This window comes from Girardinichthys multiradiatus, chromosome 17 (assembly GCF_021462225.1).
Source record: "Girardinichthys multiradiatus isolate DD_20200921_A chromosome 17, DD_fGirMul_XY1, whole genome shotgun sequence".
NCBI classification, from domain to species: Eukaryota; Metazoa; Chordata; class Actinopteri; order Cyprinodontiformes; family Goodeidae; genus Girardinichthys; species Girardinichthys multiradiatus.
The window spans coordinates 19,851,479-19,868,130 of NC_061809.1; the positions used below are offsets into that span (position 1 = coordinate 19,851,479).

At 40.8% G+C, this 16,652-nt stretch overlaps 1 protein-coding gene across 1 annotated transcript in view; it reads left to right on the forward strand.

The window, feature by feature from the left end:
- snd1 (staphylococcal nuclease and tudor domain containing 1) overlaps positions 1 to 16,652 on the forward strand; it is a 221,806-nt gene that overhangs the window by 12,106 nt on the left and 193,048 nt on the right. The window contains exons 5-10 of the mRNA XM_047389164.1: positions 3,457 to 3,617; positions 5,142 to 5,233; positions 7,422 to 7,580; positions 7,677 to 7,783; positions 8,646 to 8,736; positions 16,156 to 16,260. Coding sequence (XP_047245120.1) covers positions 3,457 to 3,617; positions 5,142 to 5,233; positions 7,422 to 7,580; positions 7,677 to 7,783; positions 8,646 to 8,736; positions 16,156 to 16,260 — 715 coding nt within the window. The remainder of the gene's footprint in view (positions 1 to 3,456; positions 3,618 to 5,141; positions 5,234 to 7,421; positions 7,581 to 7,676; positions 7,784 to 8,645; positions 8,737 to 16,155; positions 16,261 to 16,652) is intronic.

A 16,652-nucleotide genomic window follows, 5' to 3' on the forward strand; every position in this document is an offset into this window, starting at 1 on the left:
TGCAGGGATTGCTATTGTTGACGCCACGTCCACAGGTCCGTGGTGCCGTGAGTAGTAGGTCCAAGAATGGCACAAGGCATAATGGGCATAATCCATCTACGAGTAAATCCCACAGATCCGACAAATCCAAAAGAAGCACAGAAATGGGCCCTTACTCTGACGAGTCTACCTGCTCGCTTTCCCCGGTTCCTAGAGCGTTTCTTCCAGGGTGTAGCATAAGTGATGCAGCGCAAAAAGGTTGGTAAAGTCAGCCCAGTAGGCAGAGGAAGGGGTTCACAACTTAGTCCTGTCGTACATATATTCAGAGCTTGCTCATTAGATGCTTTGATTTGAAATAACAACTGGCGATCATATACACAAATCCATAAATATTTTGAATGATTATATTTAAAAAATAACTAAACATTATGCAGGCTGACACAGAGAAAGACTGCTGACGTGTCGCCATGCCCACTGCTGGCGCCATCTTGATCCTGTTTGTGATTGTTTGGTGTTTCCACACTTATATTGGCCTAACTGGGAGAGAATCTCTGTACATAAATACAGGATGTTCTATTAAATGAACACATCTTAACATCAGCAATATTGTATTGTGTCACAGATGTGATTGTTCAGTAAACTAGTAATTGTGGTTTAATTGTTCAGCAAGACTGTTTTGTATCACTAAGAAAATATTTTAGCTTTAAAGCTTTAACTTGCATCTCCACCATGTATGTAGCAAATGGAGTGGAAATATCTTTTGGCAGCAGGATGTAAACTTGTACTTACTAAAGCTTAAGGCAGAAGAACACTGCAGAATCTGTTGGGAGATATATTTAAGCCCTCAACTGGCTGACTGCAGAGAATTTAGATAGAGCCATGCTATCCCAGAAGGTGGCAGCGTGCCCCTACTGCTATAATGATATCCCTCTGAAACCTTTTTCTGCCACATTGCCCCAATGCACTAATCCCATAAATACACACACCTCATGCTATATGACAAAGTACTCCATGTCTCCCCCAGTGGCGGTATTTGCACACGCCACACATTACAAGCAATTTGACTCATGCTGCTGCGTTTGTGATTTCCAACGTGAACAGAGATGATGTGAACATTTTGCCACTAATGAACCATTTCAAGCAGCCTGTCCAATGGCCCATAACGAGCACTAATGTAAATGATGCTTTAAGTGTAAGCTGGCATCATTTGGCCGAAGGGGAGGCCCATTATTCAGTGAAGACTTAGGGTCTTTGTTTTCCCTCTGTGCATTTTCGTCCAATATAATTACTCCTCGTGACGTCCTACGTTGATCACACCAACTGTGATGTGGTGATAATTATGGAGGTGATGATAATAGTGATCGCTTCGGACAGTGCAGTTAATCATGTTTAAGGGCTGGCATCTGCGAGTTGCTGAAATTCGCATCTATGTACAGTTTTACATAGATACATTTATATATGCATGCTGCCATTTGGGATCTGTAAGTAGCAGCACATCTCTAGCTCTGAGACATGACATAGGATGTATTGGTAAAGTATCTTCATTCTTGAATTTCTTTTAAGATGAATTGGCTTTACAGATTGGCTTTTTTGGTCATGGATCTGTTACTCAAAGATCATTTGAAAATGCTATTTTAGATTACTGAATTACTTTTCGGACAAAATTGTGTGTGCGTCTTTTAAATGATTGTGGGAACTATAAAACCATGAATTTTGATATTATAATATCTACGATGGTTAAATAAAAGTTGGACAGTTCAAATTAAAAGCGAAAATACAAATGCTTGGTCTATTTAGAGAAGCTCTTGGTTTTTTTAAATGATTTTGATCACTTACTTTGACTACGTCTTTTGATCAATTTACTGAGTTGCCTGTGGAACCCAGAATGTTCATTTTTAGAAAAATGAAAACCACAGACATCAGGCTTGGCTGGTTGTTTTATAGAGGCACCACTCAGCCATGCAGGACTGAGGTACATTAACGTGGATACCAACTGTACTCGACAATCTCCCATTGCTCCTGTTTAACTAGAGCCCTGGAGGAGAATCAGTTGGGGGGGGGGGGGGGGGCTATAAACACTGAGGGGCAGAACAACTTTCATTAGAGTCTCACTGTTCAATTATTCTGGAACCCTGGAACAAAGTTTGGGGAGCGTGTCTTCCTACAACCACCTTAAACAACAGGAAGCTGTAAAAATGTTTTATCTGAATTATGTTGGGTTGCACAAAGGAGCCATATGGAGATGAAAAATGTAGCCTATAGAAGGTTTAACTGGAAAGGTTTCTGCTTGGCTTTTGCTGGAATAGATTTGCCCTATACTGCACCTTGTCGACCATCACCATCAGTTTGATTTGAACCACTGTGTAGTGGAGGGAGTTACTGACCTAGAAGCTGGTGTAGCTGCAGAAGGGATAAGTTTACTATTATCAGTCTCCACAGACAAGGTTATGTCTTTTAAAGTAATCTGCTTATGAATGCACGTTAATTTCTATGACTCTGCGAAATCTGCCTAATTCCTAGTTTATTTCAACATATCTTTGTAGCTTTCTGTTTCTGTTTGGCGCTTAAACATTTAAGTAGCTTCGTTCTTAAAGTTTGACCATCGCTCCCCAGTCAGCAAGAAAGCGTTCAGTTCAAGGTTTGTTGTTGAATCATAGTAGTGAGCAGGATGAACTTGACTGCGTTTTTGGGAATGTGCTCAAAATCCCAGTTGAACCACTGGCTTCTGGGACATTTCAGTACCACATATTTTAATGGAGTACCACTGAAGTATTTTACAGGCCTGGATAAGTGTGAAGAGAACTAAGTCTGGAAAAGTATGGAATTTTAACATGAAGTAACCCTGAGAACCCTGCAGTAAATACCTGCAAAATGTGACTTTTAGAAAGCAAATTAAATATTGTCTATATAGTCTTTAATTTTAAACTCCAAACACCTGACTCGACTGGGCAGCTTTTCCTGGTTGAAAAGACAAAAGCCTGGTGGCCATTTAAAGTTGTGAATAATTAAAGGTTTACAAGGTCCCTGAAAAAACATTAAGCTGCACAATTTAAGAAACCAGCATGGAGTTAATTGTAGTGTTTGCAGGAAGCTGTGTTTCTGCTGCTGTTGTCTCGGTACTAAGTGCTCACATACCTTTTTTTTTTTTTTGGCAGTTGCTATCTGGTCATCAGCTTTTGGTTTAATTAGAAAATTATCTACATACTTAGACTTATCGTGCTTCAATCCAGCTTGATACGAGTCTTATTGAACATGGTAAACTCAAAACGCCAAGTAACCCTACAAAAAGAAATTTTTTCTGACTGTTTGATATGGTCTGAATGCTACATGGAGGGAAATAATTGTTGCTTGTATTAAATATAAAGCATGGTTTGTTTTCTGTAAGGTTGTTCGTTGATGAGACCAACATTTGAATAATTTGGTTTTGCACTCCTTTTTGTTTTTTGTCATGTCCATCACTGTGTGTTTTCTTTTCAGTCCAGAGCAGGCTAGACTCTGTGAACTGGAGGACCAGGCAAAGGCTTCTAAGAAAGGAATGTGGAGCGAGGGGGGTGGCACACACACTATTCGTGATCTCAAGTACACCATCGAAAACCCCCGCAACTTTGTGGACTCCTTGCACCAGAAGCCCGTCAATGGTAAGGAGTTCTGAGACATTATCAGATCACTCTTGGTGAAAAAGAAAAATCAAAGGCACTTGGTGCATAAACACAAATTAAATATGCTTTTCTTTTCTTTAAAGATTATGTCAGGAATGCACTGTTCTTTTAGGCTATTCTGTCCTGCTATCCTTCACAAGAACATTCTTTAATTATCATATCCAACCTGCTTGAGTTCAATGTACCACTCGATTTATTTCCAGATGGGAACCGTGGCTCAGCTCATTTCACAACTCTTTAATTGAATGGAGAAAATGAACAGCGGATGACTTTTTTTATGCTCTCATCTCTTGTCCATGCCATTCTTAAGATATTCAGGGTCATTTTAAAATCAGATGGAATAATCCAGTTTGGGTGCTAAAAATGTCCGCACCGATGCTGCGGTGGAAAGCTGAAATACCCATGGAAAATCATTTTAAATTTGAGAAAGCACATCTCAAGCTTTTTCCCTGCGTAAAGAATACTAATTTGAATAGTTGTCTCAGTACTCCAAAAGTTACTTCAAGGAGTATCTAAACTCAAGAATAAGAAATAATGAATAATGACCGCAGTCTTTTTATGCTGTAAACACACTGCATTCAGACACCTTGAGCTTTTTCAGATTTTCTCAACACAACCACAAACCTGATTATATATTTTTTGGGATGGTTAAATGTTGGTGACCAACACATAACATCACATGCATTTGTGCCCTGTCTATCTGTGTCAGTTCTTTATAAAACCACCTTTCTCTGCAGCTACAGCTGTGTGTTAATGTCTCTACCAACTTTTTACATCTAGAGACTAAAACTGTTATGAGATTTATGGAAAAACAGGTCTACCTCAGATTAGATGGTGTGTCTGAACATTAGTTTTGTTTTTTAAACCTTGCCACCAATTCTTTATAGATTTAAGGTCCTTTATAGATTTAAGGACTTTGACTAGGCCATTCTAAAACATGAATGTGCTTTGATCTAACCACTGCATTGCTGCTGTGTGTCAAGGGTCATTGTCCTGCAGGCAGGAAAATCTTCCCCACCAGCCTGAAATCTTTTGCAGCAGCTAGCAAGTTTTCGTTTATAATTTCCATGTATTTGGCAAAATCCTTCCACCAACTGGAAGCATAATGCCCAGTGTGTTTCGAGTCTTTGCATGTAGGCCAGAAAGTTCAACTTTGGTCTCAAGCAACCAGAGCACGTTATTTTTCTTTTTTTCTTTTTTCTTCCAGTTCACAGCTTTACTTGATGTCGGTCTATTGCATAAAATCCCAGCAAAGCACCATAAAATTTGGGGAAATTCAATGATTATCAATATTTTTGCAAGGAACTCTAAAACTTATATGTGATAAACGTATTTGCTAAGAATTGTATTTTGTTTTGCAGCAGCATTACACTATCTGAAAAGACAATAATAATTGTGTTCTGCTATGTGTCTATAAAAAGCTACACTTAACAGAATAATTTTTGATCCACATGTAAGACCTATTGTTGTCCTTGTTGACCTGTATCTGTTTTTTCCTCTTAGCCATCATTGAGCATGTGCGTGACGGCAGCGTTGTTCGTGCCTTGCTGCTCCCAGACTATTACCTGGTCACTGTTATGCTGTCTGGTGTTAAGGTAACTATCATTTGATTTACTTTAGGACTTTATACAGGTCCTTCTCAAAATATTAGCATATTGTGATAAAGTTCATTATTTTCTATAATGTCATGATGAAAATTTAACATTCATATATTTTAGATTCATTGCACACTAACTGAATTATTTCACGTCTTTTATTGTCTTAATACGGATGATTTTGGCATACAGCTCATGAAAACCCAAAATTCCTATCTCACAAAATTAGCATATTTCATCCGACCAATAAAAGAAAAGTGTTTTTAATACAAAAAACGTCAACCTTCCAATAATCATGTACAGTTATGCACTCAATCCTTTTGCAGAAATGACTGCTTCAATGCGGCGTGGCATGGAGGCAATCAGCCTGTGGCACTGCTGAGGTCTTATGGAGGCCCAGGATGCTTTGATAGCGGCCTTTAGCTCATCCAGAGTGTTGGGTCTTGAGTCTCTCAACGTTCTCTTCACAATATCCCACAGATTCTCTATGGGGTTCAGGTCAGGAGAGTTGGCAGGCCAATTGAGCACAGTGATACCATGGTCAGTAAACCATTTACCAGTGGTTTTGGCACTGTGAGCAGGTGCCAGGTCGTGCTGAAAAATGAAATCTTCATCTCCATAAAGCTTTTCAGCAGATGGAAGCATGAAGTGCTCCAAAATCTCCTGATAGCTAGCTGCATTGACCCTGCCCTTGATAAAACACAGTGGACCAACACCAGCAGCTGACACGGCACCACAGACCATCACTGACTGTGGGTACTTGACACTGGACTTCTGGCATTTTGGCATTTCCTTCTCCCCAGTCTTCCTCCAGACTCTGGCACCTTGATTTCCGAATGACATGCAGAATTTGCTTTCATCCGAAAAAAGTACTTTGGACCACTGAGCAACAGTCCAGTGCTGCTTCTCTGTAGCCCAGGTCAGGCGCTTCTGCCGCTGTTTCTGGTTCAAAAGTGGCTTGACCTGGGGAATGAGGCACCTGTAGCCCATTTCCTGCACACACCTGTGCACGGTGGCTCTAGATGTTTCTACTCCAGACTCAGTCCACTGCTTCCGCAGGTCCCCCAAGGTCTGGAATCGGCCCTTCTCCAGAATCTTCCTCAGGGTCCGGTCACCTCTTCTCATTGTACAGCGTTTTCTGCCACACCTTTTCCTTCCCACAGACTTCCCACTGAGGTGCCTTGATACAGCACTCTGGGAACAGCCTATTCATTCAGAAATGTCTTTCTGTGTCTTACCCTCTTGCTTGAGGGTGTCAATAGTGGCCTTCTGGACAGCAGTCAGGTCGGCAGTCTTACCCATGATTGGGGTTTTGAGTGATGAACCAGGCTGGGAGTTTTAAAGGTCTCAGGAATCTTTTGCAGGTGTTTAGAGTTAACTCGTTGATTCAGATGATTAGGTTCATAGCTCGTTTAGAGACCCTTTTAATGATATGCTAATTTTGTGAGATAGGAATTTTGGGTTTTCATGAGCTGTATGCCAAAATCATCTGTATTAAGACAATAAAAGACCTGAAATATTTCAGTTAGTGTGCAATGAATCTAAAATATATGAATGTTAAATTTTCATCATTACATTATGGAAAATAATGAACTTTATCACAATATGCTAATATTTTGAGAAGGACCTGTAGTTGGCTAAGAATCTTTAATGCAAATATAGCAAACTACTTTCCCTTCATACTTTTCATCTATTTAATTACTGTATGGCTTTGAAATGTATTTGTAATGCACCCAGACTGATCCTAAAAAAGACATGATGTGTAACAGCCGCCTTTTTTCTCACCTGCTTTAGTTTGGCTGTTCCACTAGTGTCATATCCAAGCAACTCAATTTCCCCATCTTTGTTTTTCACTTGCCAGTAGACCACTCAGGATAACTAATCTTTCTCATCTCGTATTTGAGGATATTAGATCCATTTCAAGGTGTTCTTTGTCTCAACGCTCGTCTACTCACCGACTCTGTCCTGCTCATGTCTCTGTTTTTCTGCTGCTTTTCAACAGAGATTAGATATTACAGCTACAAGGTAACATCAGTCAGGAGGATATGGGAAAAGCCTAACAATATATTTAAGCTCACTGTATGTATAAAATGCACTTTAGTTATTGGTAACTGTGTGAACCTGTTGCATACTTCTCCTGTATTGTGAAGTTTTACTTAATTGACTTTTGTCTCTGGTGCCACTGCAGTGTCCCACGTTCAAGAGGGAAGCAGACGGAACAGAAACACCCGAGCCATTTGCAGCAGAGGCCAAATTCTTCACCGAGTCCCGTCTTCTGCAGCGAGATGTTCAGATCATTTTAGAGAGCTGTCACAACCAGATCATACTGGGAACCATCCTTCACCCGGTAACACAAAGGATTCAGGACTTTGTGCAGACGCTGGCATGGAATTGTGCCTTTGATCTTATCTTATGCTTATCTGTGGATCTTTCTCCGTCTCAGAATGGCAACATCACAGAGCTCCTGCTGAAGGAAGGCTTTGCTCGCTGTGTAGATTGGTCGATGGCTGTTTACACCCAGGGAGCTGAGAAACTCAGAGCTGCTGAACGGTAGGATATTTAAGACTGGAATTTGTGTTCATTCTTATTCAAATTTCAGCGATATTTCACTAATCTAATAGATGCTAAATAGTGATGCTTATCAATGAGCCTTTACTGAAAAATGCCAAAAGATAAAGTAATATGCTTGCATGAAACATTTCCATTTTGTTTACGACATTACAGGTAAATAAAATGAAACATTGTTTTTTAGTAAGAGTCCTTCAGCATCTCACATTTTGACTGCCTCTCGCCAGCAGTGTCAGTCTAATCTTACTGGCAGTTGAAGTGAAACGTCATGTTTTTATACCATAAATCCTTTGGCTCCTTTGAAAACGGTTAGTTTAGGTAAATGTTGGTGATGAGTAAATATCAGGGAAAATGGAACCAGGTCAGAAGGACCGTTTTTATATTAAGTTCATCAGGTTCACTAAGTGATGCTTGGTGTGTTCCCAGGTGTGTGACACGTCTAATGTTAAAATTGGATCCAAAAGTTCATAAAAGAAACTATTTGTTTAAGGTTTTGCACACTTATTATTGCAGGGTTATTTGTTTACATTTTGAATCAAACATATTTGTTTTGCAGTTGAATTGTCCTGGAGAAATGTCACATTGAAGTTAGAACATTTTAAGTATTTTTCCTGGTGTCATTCTTCACAGAAACATAGAAACCAAACGGAGTGTAGTCTTTTAAGAGCCACTTTAGCTGTTTCATTTACTTGTTAAAGAAGGGTATCTCAAATAATAATGATGAAATATATTCCTTTTAATATAAAAACCCTAATGTTGCAGTTATACATGTTAGTTCTATTACTTAAAGACTTTTTTGTACAGCTCTCCTTATAGATTGTTGCTCTTCTTTGTGCTATCCTAGGTCTGCTAAAGAGCGCAAAGTCCGCATCTGGAAAGATTATGTGGCACCTACAGCCAACTTGGACCAGAAGGACAGACAGTTTGTTGCCAAGGTAAGATCTTAAAGAGTGACAGTTTTATAAGCATTTCCTGGTACCTAATATTTTTTTTTTCATCATTTTCCAATTTTCAATAACTTGTTATACAGGTGGATATCAGTGAGTTAGTTCTGTTTATTTTATAAAGCTCCAATTTAAAGTAAATGTCATCTCAAGGCACAAAAAACTAAATTGGAAGTTTTTTTTTCCTCAAAAATCTAATTCAGAAAATGAAACTTTCTAAATTTGATAATTATGGCTTACAGCTTATAAAAACCCCAAATTCTGTTTCACAGAAAATTAAAATATTTCGTAAGACCAATAAATTAATTTCATGTAGTGTGTATTCCATGCACTTAATACTTTGTGTGGCTTCTTTTCTGTGACTACTGCAGTGTAGCATTAAGGTGATGAGCCGATGTTTGTGCTGAGGTGTTAAGGAGGGACAGATTGCTCTAATAGCAGCCTTTAGCTCATCTGTATTGCCTTCATCTGATTTCTCTCATCTTCCTTTTGACAATACTCCATAGATTCTCAGTGGAGGTTTAGGTCAGGCAAGATTTCTGGCCACACTAGCACAGTAATACCACGGTCATTACACCAGGTGTTTGTATATTTTGACAGTGTGGGAAGATATTAAGTTTTACTGAAAAATAAAATCAGCATCTCTATCAAAGCTTGACAGCAGGAGGAAGGGCTCTAAAAACATTACCGGTAAATGGCTTCTCTGAATTTGGACTAGATAAAACACAGTGGCGCAACACAGCAGATGACATGGCTTCCCAAATCACAGGCTCTGGAAACGTAACTCTGGACCAGAAACAGCCAGATTCTGTGCCTCTCCGCCCCACAATGGAATCTTCATATCAGGAACAATGGAGTAGTGATATTGTTAAATACTGCATTGACAATAAATACAAATTTTCCTCACTTATGTCCTTACGATGCTTCTGACATTCTGTGACATTTAGTGTCTTGAGCAATACTCTCTGCATCAGGTGTTGACATTCACTGCAGTCAGAGTCAATCCAACATACAAAGTGTGAATTCATGACACCTGGAATACAACCGGCAACAAATAGTGCATTCCAAACAGTCCTTTGCTATCTCAGTATTGCACATATTGATGTTGCTGTGATTTAATTGCAATATCTTGTACAGCACCACTATATAATATAAAGGTTTCACTCATAGAGACTGAGTTACTGAAATAAATGAACTTTTCAGTGATTTTACTGAGAGCCTCCTGCATGTGTAAGCAAATGGAGAACTTGGGCAAATGGTCCTTATGGCAAGTATAAAGCTATGAGAGCATCACAATGTGACCCCAAAAGCCAAGAGTTTAGGAATATTATCTTTGGATGTTACAGACACATCCTTGGGCACAAACAAATGTCCTTAATATCTAGTACAAGTGGATGCAGTTCCTTTTCATTGTTCTAACATATGCATTCTAACCAAGGAAGACTGACTGTGTGATCTGTTTTGGTAGTGTGGCCTAATCTCATTGTCTCCAGGAGATGACAAGGAATCTATCCAGAGTTGCCACTTTAATGTAGTTTAGCAACTCTAGCTGCAAATCCTCAGCTGGAACTCAGCCCCTTCTGTAAACATTTTGATAAGTCGAAACCCAGATCTCATTTAGTTGCAAATATACAAGCGAAGTTAATAAATTGCATTTTGTCTCCGTTCCCTCCCTCTGTACCCTGAACATTTGGGACCCTGAAAAATTCATACCTAGCCTGAGGGTTAAATAAAAGGTGTTGCTTAGGCAATCTGCTTACAGAAGGGTTTAAATAAACTGCACGCACAGAAGAAACCACAAACATTAACAGTATGTTTATTTTTTTCCCTTAGAGAAAAGGAGCTAAAAGATGAATAAAACATTCCTATCAGTTGCCTGGACTACTTTGTCTTAAAATCATCCCAGAAAAGGGGTTTGATGCCAGTGTGGGGGGAGTGGTCATTTTGATGAGTCCATGAACAAAAGGCTTGGAAAATATTATGACAAATGATCCTAATAGCTTGCAAAGTTTATCTTTGTAGGCTGAAAGACCTTTGAGTGTAATCGTATATCTTTTTGGCCGACAGTCGTCTTTGAAAATATCGCGCTGACCCTTTTACTCCTAGATCTGTCGACAAACTAAGTGCACAAACAGGCATAAGGTTACTCAACCATGTTATGGCCCAACCATATTCACCTCGGTGGCATTTGTTACTAGAAAGAACTGCGGTGTAGGGACTCTCAGAAGGACACGTCTATCCATCAATCCCATCATCATGCACTCCTCCCTTATCCTCATCTCCTTCACTTTTCTTATTTCTTATTACCTGAGTGATGGATAAATGGAGAAGCACAGCAGGTCTAATTCCCACAAGTCTGTCCAGCTGATAAATGTCCAGTCTTTGGCTTTGGGAATGCAGATGTAAGCTGGGTTTCAGTTTCCTTCTCTCCAGGTAATCACTGGCCTTAAGACTAATAGAAGAGTTGATTTGTGCATAGTTTTTTTGTTTCCCCCCACAGCTTTAAATTAAATATACAGAGGGGAATTTCAATATCGACAGCTTTGCAATTATTAGAAAAGTTCCGACTGGATCCTGATATTAGGAATTTCCAACGCAGAATTAAACAAATCGTCGAGTTTTTAAAAAGAGCACAAAGAAACTAAGTTTAGGTGTTTCTGTAAGTGTGAACTTGTTGTGAATTTCGGGTCACCGTTGGTGGGGTTGGAAGGGCAGGTGGAGGGCCAGACTAATCGTAAACAAGGTGGACTGAGACAGATCTAAGCTCCTTGGTGATATGTTGTCTTTAGTCAACCGACATGGTTTCTTCATTCAGTCCAGACCTTTTCTCCAACAGTCTGTCTGCAGACCCCAGAACAGTTGCGTTCCAATTGCCAATCCAAACAAATGTCCAGGTCACCTCTGAAGATAGTCTGAGGGAACCGTCTTCAGAACCTTTTGATGACCGGCATTTTTCAGGATGTGATTTTACCTCTGAGGAGATGTGCCTGCATTGATGGGCTTTAAGGTTCTTTTAAGAAATTAAAGCGAAAGCAGTTTTTTAAATGTTCATACAGGTTAGCTGTTTTATTTTCCCTCTCAAAATCTGAACTAGAATAATAAATAATAATTAAACAACGAAATTGTCACTTTTGTTCTTCTGTGTCTGGGGTCTACACTCAAGTCCTTGTCATGCCCTCAGAAACACAAGTTGATGTGCAGCTCTATAATCAGGCTAACAAATCATGTCCTCTTGCAGCAAAACAGAAACTTAAAGCATAGGTGTTGCTATTAGATTAGGTGATATGACTTGAGTAATGAGGAAGTTCTGGCTAGGCTTTTATTTTCCCCGGAGTAAAAACTAACCCAATAGATTCAAGTGCCAACCAACACATTTCCCTGTGAGTAGCTAGGATCCCTCCTGCACAATGACTGATCCTGGCTACTGCAGTTGTCATGTCATCCTTGGGCAGAGGGCGGCAGTAGATCTCCACCTTTCTAGCATCTGATTAGACAAGTGAGTCATGCTGTCAGCCTATTTGTCTTCTCTGCCCTCATGGCAACTACTTTCTGCTCTATTTTTCTATCTATTCACCATCCTTTCCCCTCTTTCTGTTCCTGTGATATTTGCTCTGAGATTACACTCCATCTCCTTGGCTCGCTCCATCATTCCGTGCCTCAGTCCTCATGTGTGTTGATTTGTCCCCCCAAGCTTCCTTTTTTGCGTCTCTCATCTTGCCCTCTCGGGCTGATAATTAGCCACTAAAAGCTGAGCCGTTTTTATTTTGTTCCTGCCACATTCTCTCTCTTGCACTTTATTTATTTGGGCAGGCCTCAAAATGACCTTGGTACAGTGTGAAGTTGTGTAGGCTGGTATGTGTGTGTGTATTGCTGTGTGTGTGCATGCATGCCCCTTCCCCACCCTTGCATTTACTCATTGCACCTCTTCCCTTCTCCGTCTCTCTCCCTCCTGCTCCCCATGTCTGTATCTCTCCCACTCAGCTCAGTGATTAGTGTATGATGTATTTTGGCTGCTGTTGTGGGCAGCCTATTTAGCATGTGGGCTGGTCTAATTTTTGTTCTCTGGTGGCAAATGCAAAGGCAGTCTTATCTGCTTCCATAGGATGATGAATTTCCTGATGAGACCAGCACACCTGGATCCGTGTCTGAAAATATGTGTTGAGGAAGTTTCAACTTTTTCTCAAACGTGGTTGTTTTAATTTACTGCTGCTACCACGGCCACAAACACCCACATGGCCCGAGCTCTTGTTGACGCATGGCTCAAAGCTGCCTCTCTCACTTTAGGGACTTTAACTTAAGTTGAGCTGCAGTTGGGATAATGATGAGAGGACATTTAAAGGAGGAGTGTGTGGCAACATGTGTAGGGCGACTGATTTCTCACTCCCCAGCAAGTGGCCTACTTAAACGTTCAGGGTTCAGATGCTCTTTCCTTCTCAATCACTTTGCACCCTCAATCTGTCCTGTTATATGAAAGGGCCCAGGCATATAGAAACGGCACATTTATAGACCGGGCTGCGTTGGACATCTTTTTATTTTTTCCACACCGTTTATAACTTGCATATTTCATTTATTTTCTCTTTAAATGCAGCTATTCTCTGAAGGCTTCAGAGGTTTGTTACTGAACATTTGTGAACAAACCCACATCATGGAGATCAATTGACACAGGTCAGAAATAAAGTTATGGGGAAGTTTAAAAGCAGCGTTAGGTTATACAACGATATTCCCAGCCTCAAACATCTCATGGAGCACTAATAATTTTGTCATCTGAAAATGAAAAGACTGACTCAAGAAAATGCAACCTAACAAGACAAGGACATCCACCTAAACTGACTGGTCAAGTAGGGCATTAATAAAGGATGCAGCCAAGAGGTAGATGGGAACTCTTGACCTGTAGAGACCCACGGCTATGGTGGAGAAATCAGTCGACACGACTTCTTTGTGGCCTACATCAATAATGCTGTGGTGGAAAGCTAACACTGCACATCCCCCTGAACACACAGTTCCCTGTGGTGAAGCATGGTGGAGGTAACCTCAAGGTTGATCAAAATATGGATAAAGTAAATTCAGAGCAATACTGAAAGAAAGCCCGTTGGTGGACAACAACCAGAGCTGCAATGGAATGGTTAAGATCAGTGGCGTCCGAACTCGAGGGTTGGTGTTCTGCATGTTTTAGATGTTGCCCTGATTCAAAACACCTAAATCAAGTCAGCTGGTCAGTAGCGAGTCTCTGCAGAACCGAGTGACACATCGAGATAGGATTTCAGCCACATCTAAAACCTGCAGGGCCATGGCGCTTTAGAGCTGGAGCTGGACATGCCTAGTTTGGCCATGTAAATACATTTCCATGTGTTAGAATGACTCAAAATCCAATTAAAAAAATCTCTGGCACGACTCCGTTTATACACACTCTCATTCAACCTGACAGAGATGGAGGTGTTCTTCAAAGAACGGGATCAAAGTTCGGTCTCTAGATGGGCAAAGTTGGTAGAGGCGTACCCCAAAGACCCAAAGCTGTAAATGATTTAAAATGAACTTCTTTTAATTATGGATCCAGGAGGGCTTAATACATGCCACACTTTAGATTATTTTTAAAAGAAAAATTTAGAAAGCACAATTTATTTTTTAAAGAAAGAAAAAAACATTTCCAATACTTTTATATGTTACTCCAGCAAAAATCTCTAAAACAGAAAGCTGCTTGTAAGCAAAGACTATAGACCTGTTGCTCTGACATTCATCATCATGACGGTTCTAGAGAGACTCCTGTTGGCCCACCAGAGTAGGCAAACAATTAACCATCAGGACCCCCTTCAGTTTGCTTATTGCTGTGGAGTTGGAGTCATCATACACCTGCTTTAAAAAACCATCATGTTCTTTGATTTATCCAGTGCATTTAGCACAATTCAGATCATGTGCTTCGTCAGAAACATCAGAAGGCTCAGGTTGAAGACCTCAACAATCTCCTGGATCACAGACTACTTGACAAACAGACCACAGTTTGTGAGGCTGAAGGGTTGTGAGTCTAACCAGGTAGTCAGCAGCACAGGAGCACCACAGGGCACTGTACTCTCACCATTCCTTTTCACTCTGTACACCTCAGACTTCCAGTACAAGACAGACTCCTGTCATCTGGAGAAATACTCGGATGATTCTGCAGTCGTGGGGTGGATCAGAGATGGACAAGAAGCTGAGTACAGGAAGGTGGTGGACTGCTTTGTGGCATGGTGTGGAAACCATCTCATCTTGAACGTGACTAAAACAAAGGAGATGATTGTAGATTTTAAAACAAGCACGTATAGGTAAAACACTATTTCCATCATGAGAAAAGAAGTGGAGGTGGTGGAGGAGTATAAATACCTCGGTGTTCACCTGGACAACAGACTAGAGTGGAGATGCAACTGTGAAGCTGTCTACAAGAAGGGACAGAGCAGACTGTACTTCTTGAGGAAGCTTAGGTCCTTTGGTGTTTGCAGCAAGATGCTGCATATCTTCTATAAGTCTGTTGTGGAAAGTGTGATCTCTTCATCCATCATCTGCTGGGGAAGCAGCATCAGAGCCAGGGACTTAAAAAAGCTCTGTTCTGGGGACTCCTCTGGAACCTCTGGAGATCATTGTGGAAAGACGGATTCTTCATAAAATGAAGAACATTATGGAGAACCTTGAGCATCCTCTTCATGAGACTGTCCTACAACAACAGAGTGTCTTCAGTCAGAGGCTTCTTCAGATCTGCTGTAAGACGGAGCGCTACAGGAGATCCTTCCTGCCCACAGCCATCAGCATCTACAACAGCTCTTTGAGGAAACTTTCATAATATGAGCTATAACAACATTTAATTTCCCTTTTGGAATGATTGAAGTATATTTGAATTGAATTGAACAGAAGCTTGTGTAACTCAGCCTGTCTGTCTTTCAGGGGATGTTTGTTTTTTTAAGCCTTTTTCTCCCCCACTCTGCCTCCTCCTTCAACCCTCCCTGCTGCCAATCCCCTAGATAGGCGAACGTCCTCGTTCTGTCCTCTAAACCTTGCTGGCCTGCTGGGAGGCCTTAGCTCACTTACTTAGTCAGTCAGGACTCCACTCTTTCTTAACTCGCTTTCAGTGCCTACAGCGGCACGCAATCTACACAGTTCTCCTCCTCCTACTTTTGACTGAATCTCTTTACCTTCATTTATCCTTTTCCTGTTCCTTCACTTCCCATTTTTCTTTCAGAATATCTGCTCACTTACTCGCTCAAAAAAATGCAGTGCTTGTGTTTTGCTTTGTCTTCTATGCAGGCGTGTGATTTTCCCCAAGAGTGTGCTCATTTATTTGACCTTGAGGTCATGCTTAAAAGTTGATCATGTTATTTCTATTTCTCAGTCATGGCTGATCACATCCTCTATCCTGTTTAACAACTATTGCCTCTGTCATTGCAGGTGATGCAGGTGATCAATGCTGATGCCCTGGTGGTCAAGCTCAACTCTGGGGAATACAAAACCATCCACCTGTCCAGCATTCGCCCCCCTAGGAATGAGGGAGAGGTACAGATAAACCTGTTTCTGTCAGACTATGTGTGGTCGTCTTTACACGGACTGGGTGCTTTTCAAAGGTTTTAGTTTTTTTTGGTTTTTATGTAAAGTCAAACATATAATATCCTCATTGGGAGCTGTTTGCCTCTCTTGATTAAAACCCCAAGTGCCTCCTGTCCTCCTTTCTTACACATGGGGATTCTCAATCTACTGATAATGATGTGATTAATTCTGACCACTTGGTGGCGCCCTAAGTCGGGACGCATTCAAACACAGTAAAACACTTGAACACACCCAGTGGATGCAGCACTGCAGAGAGAGAGGCTAATCGATCCCCCCCCCCCCCTACCACACTCCACATCTTTCCCTAGAATCAGTTGTGGACTGTGAGAACACGTGTGTAC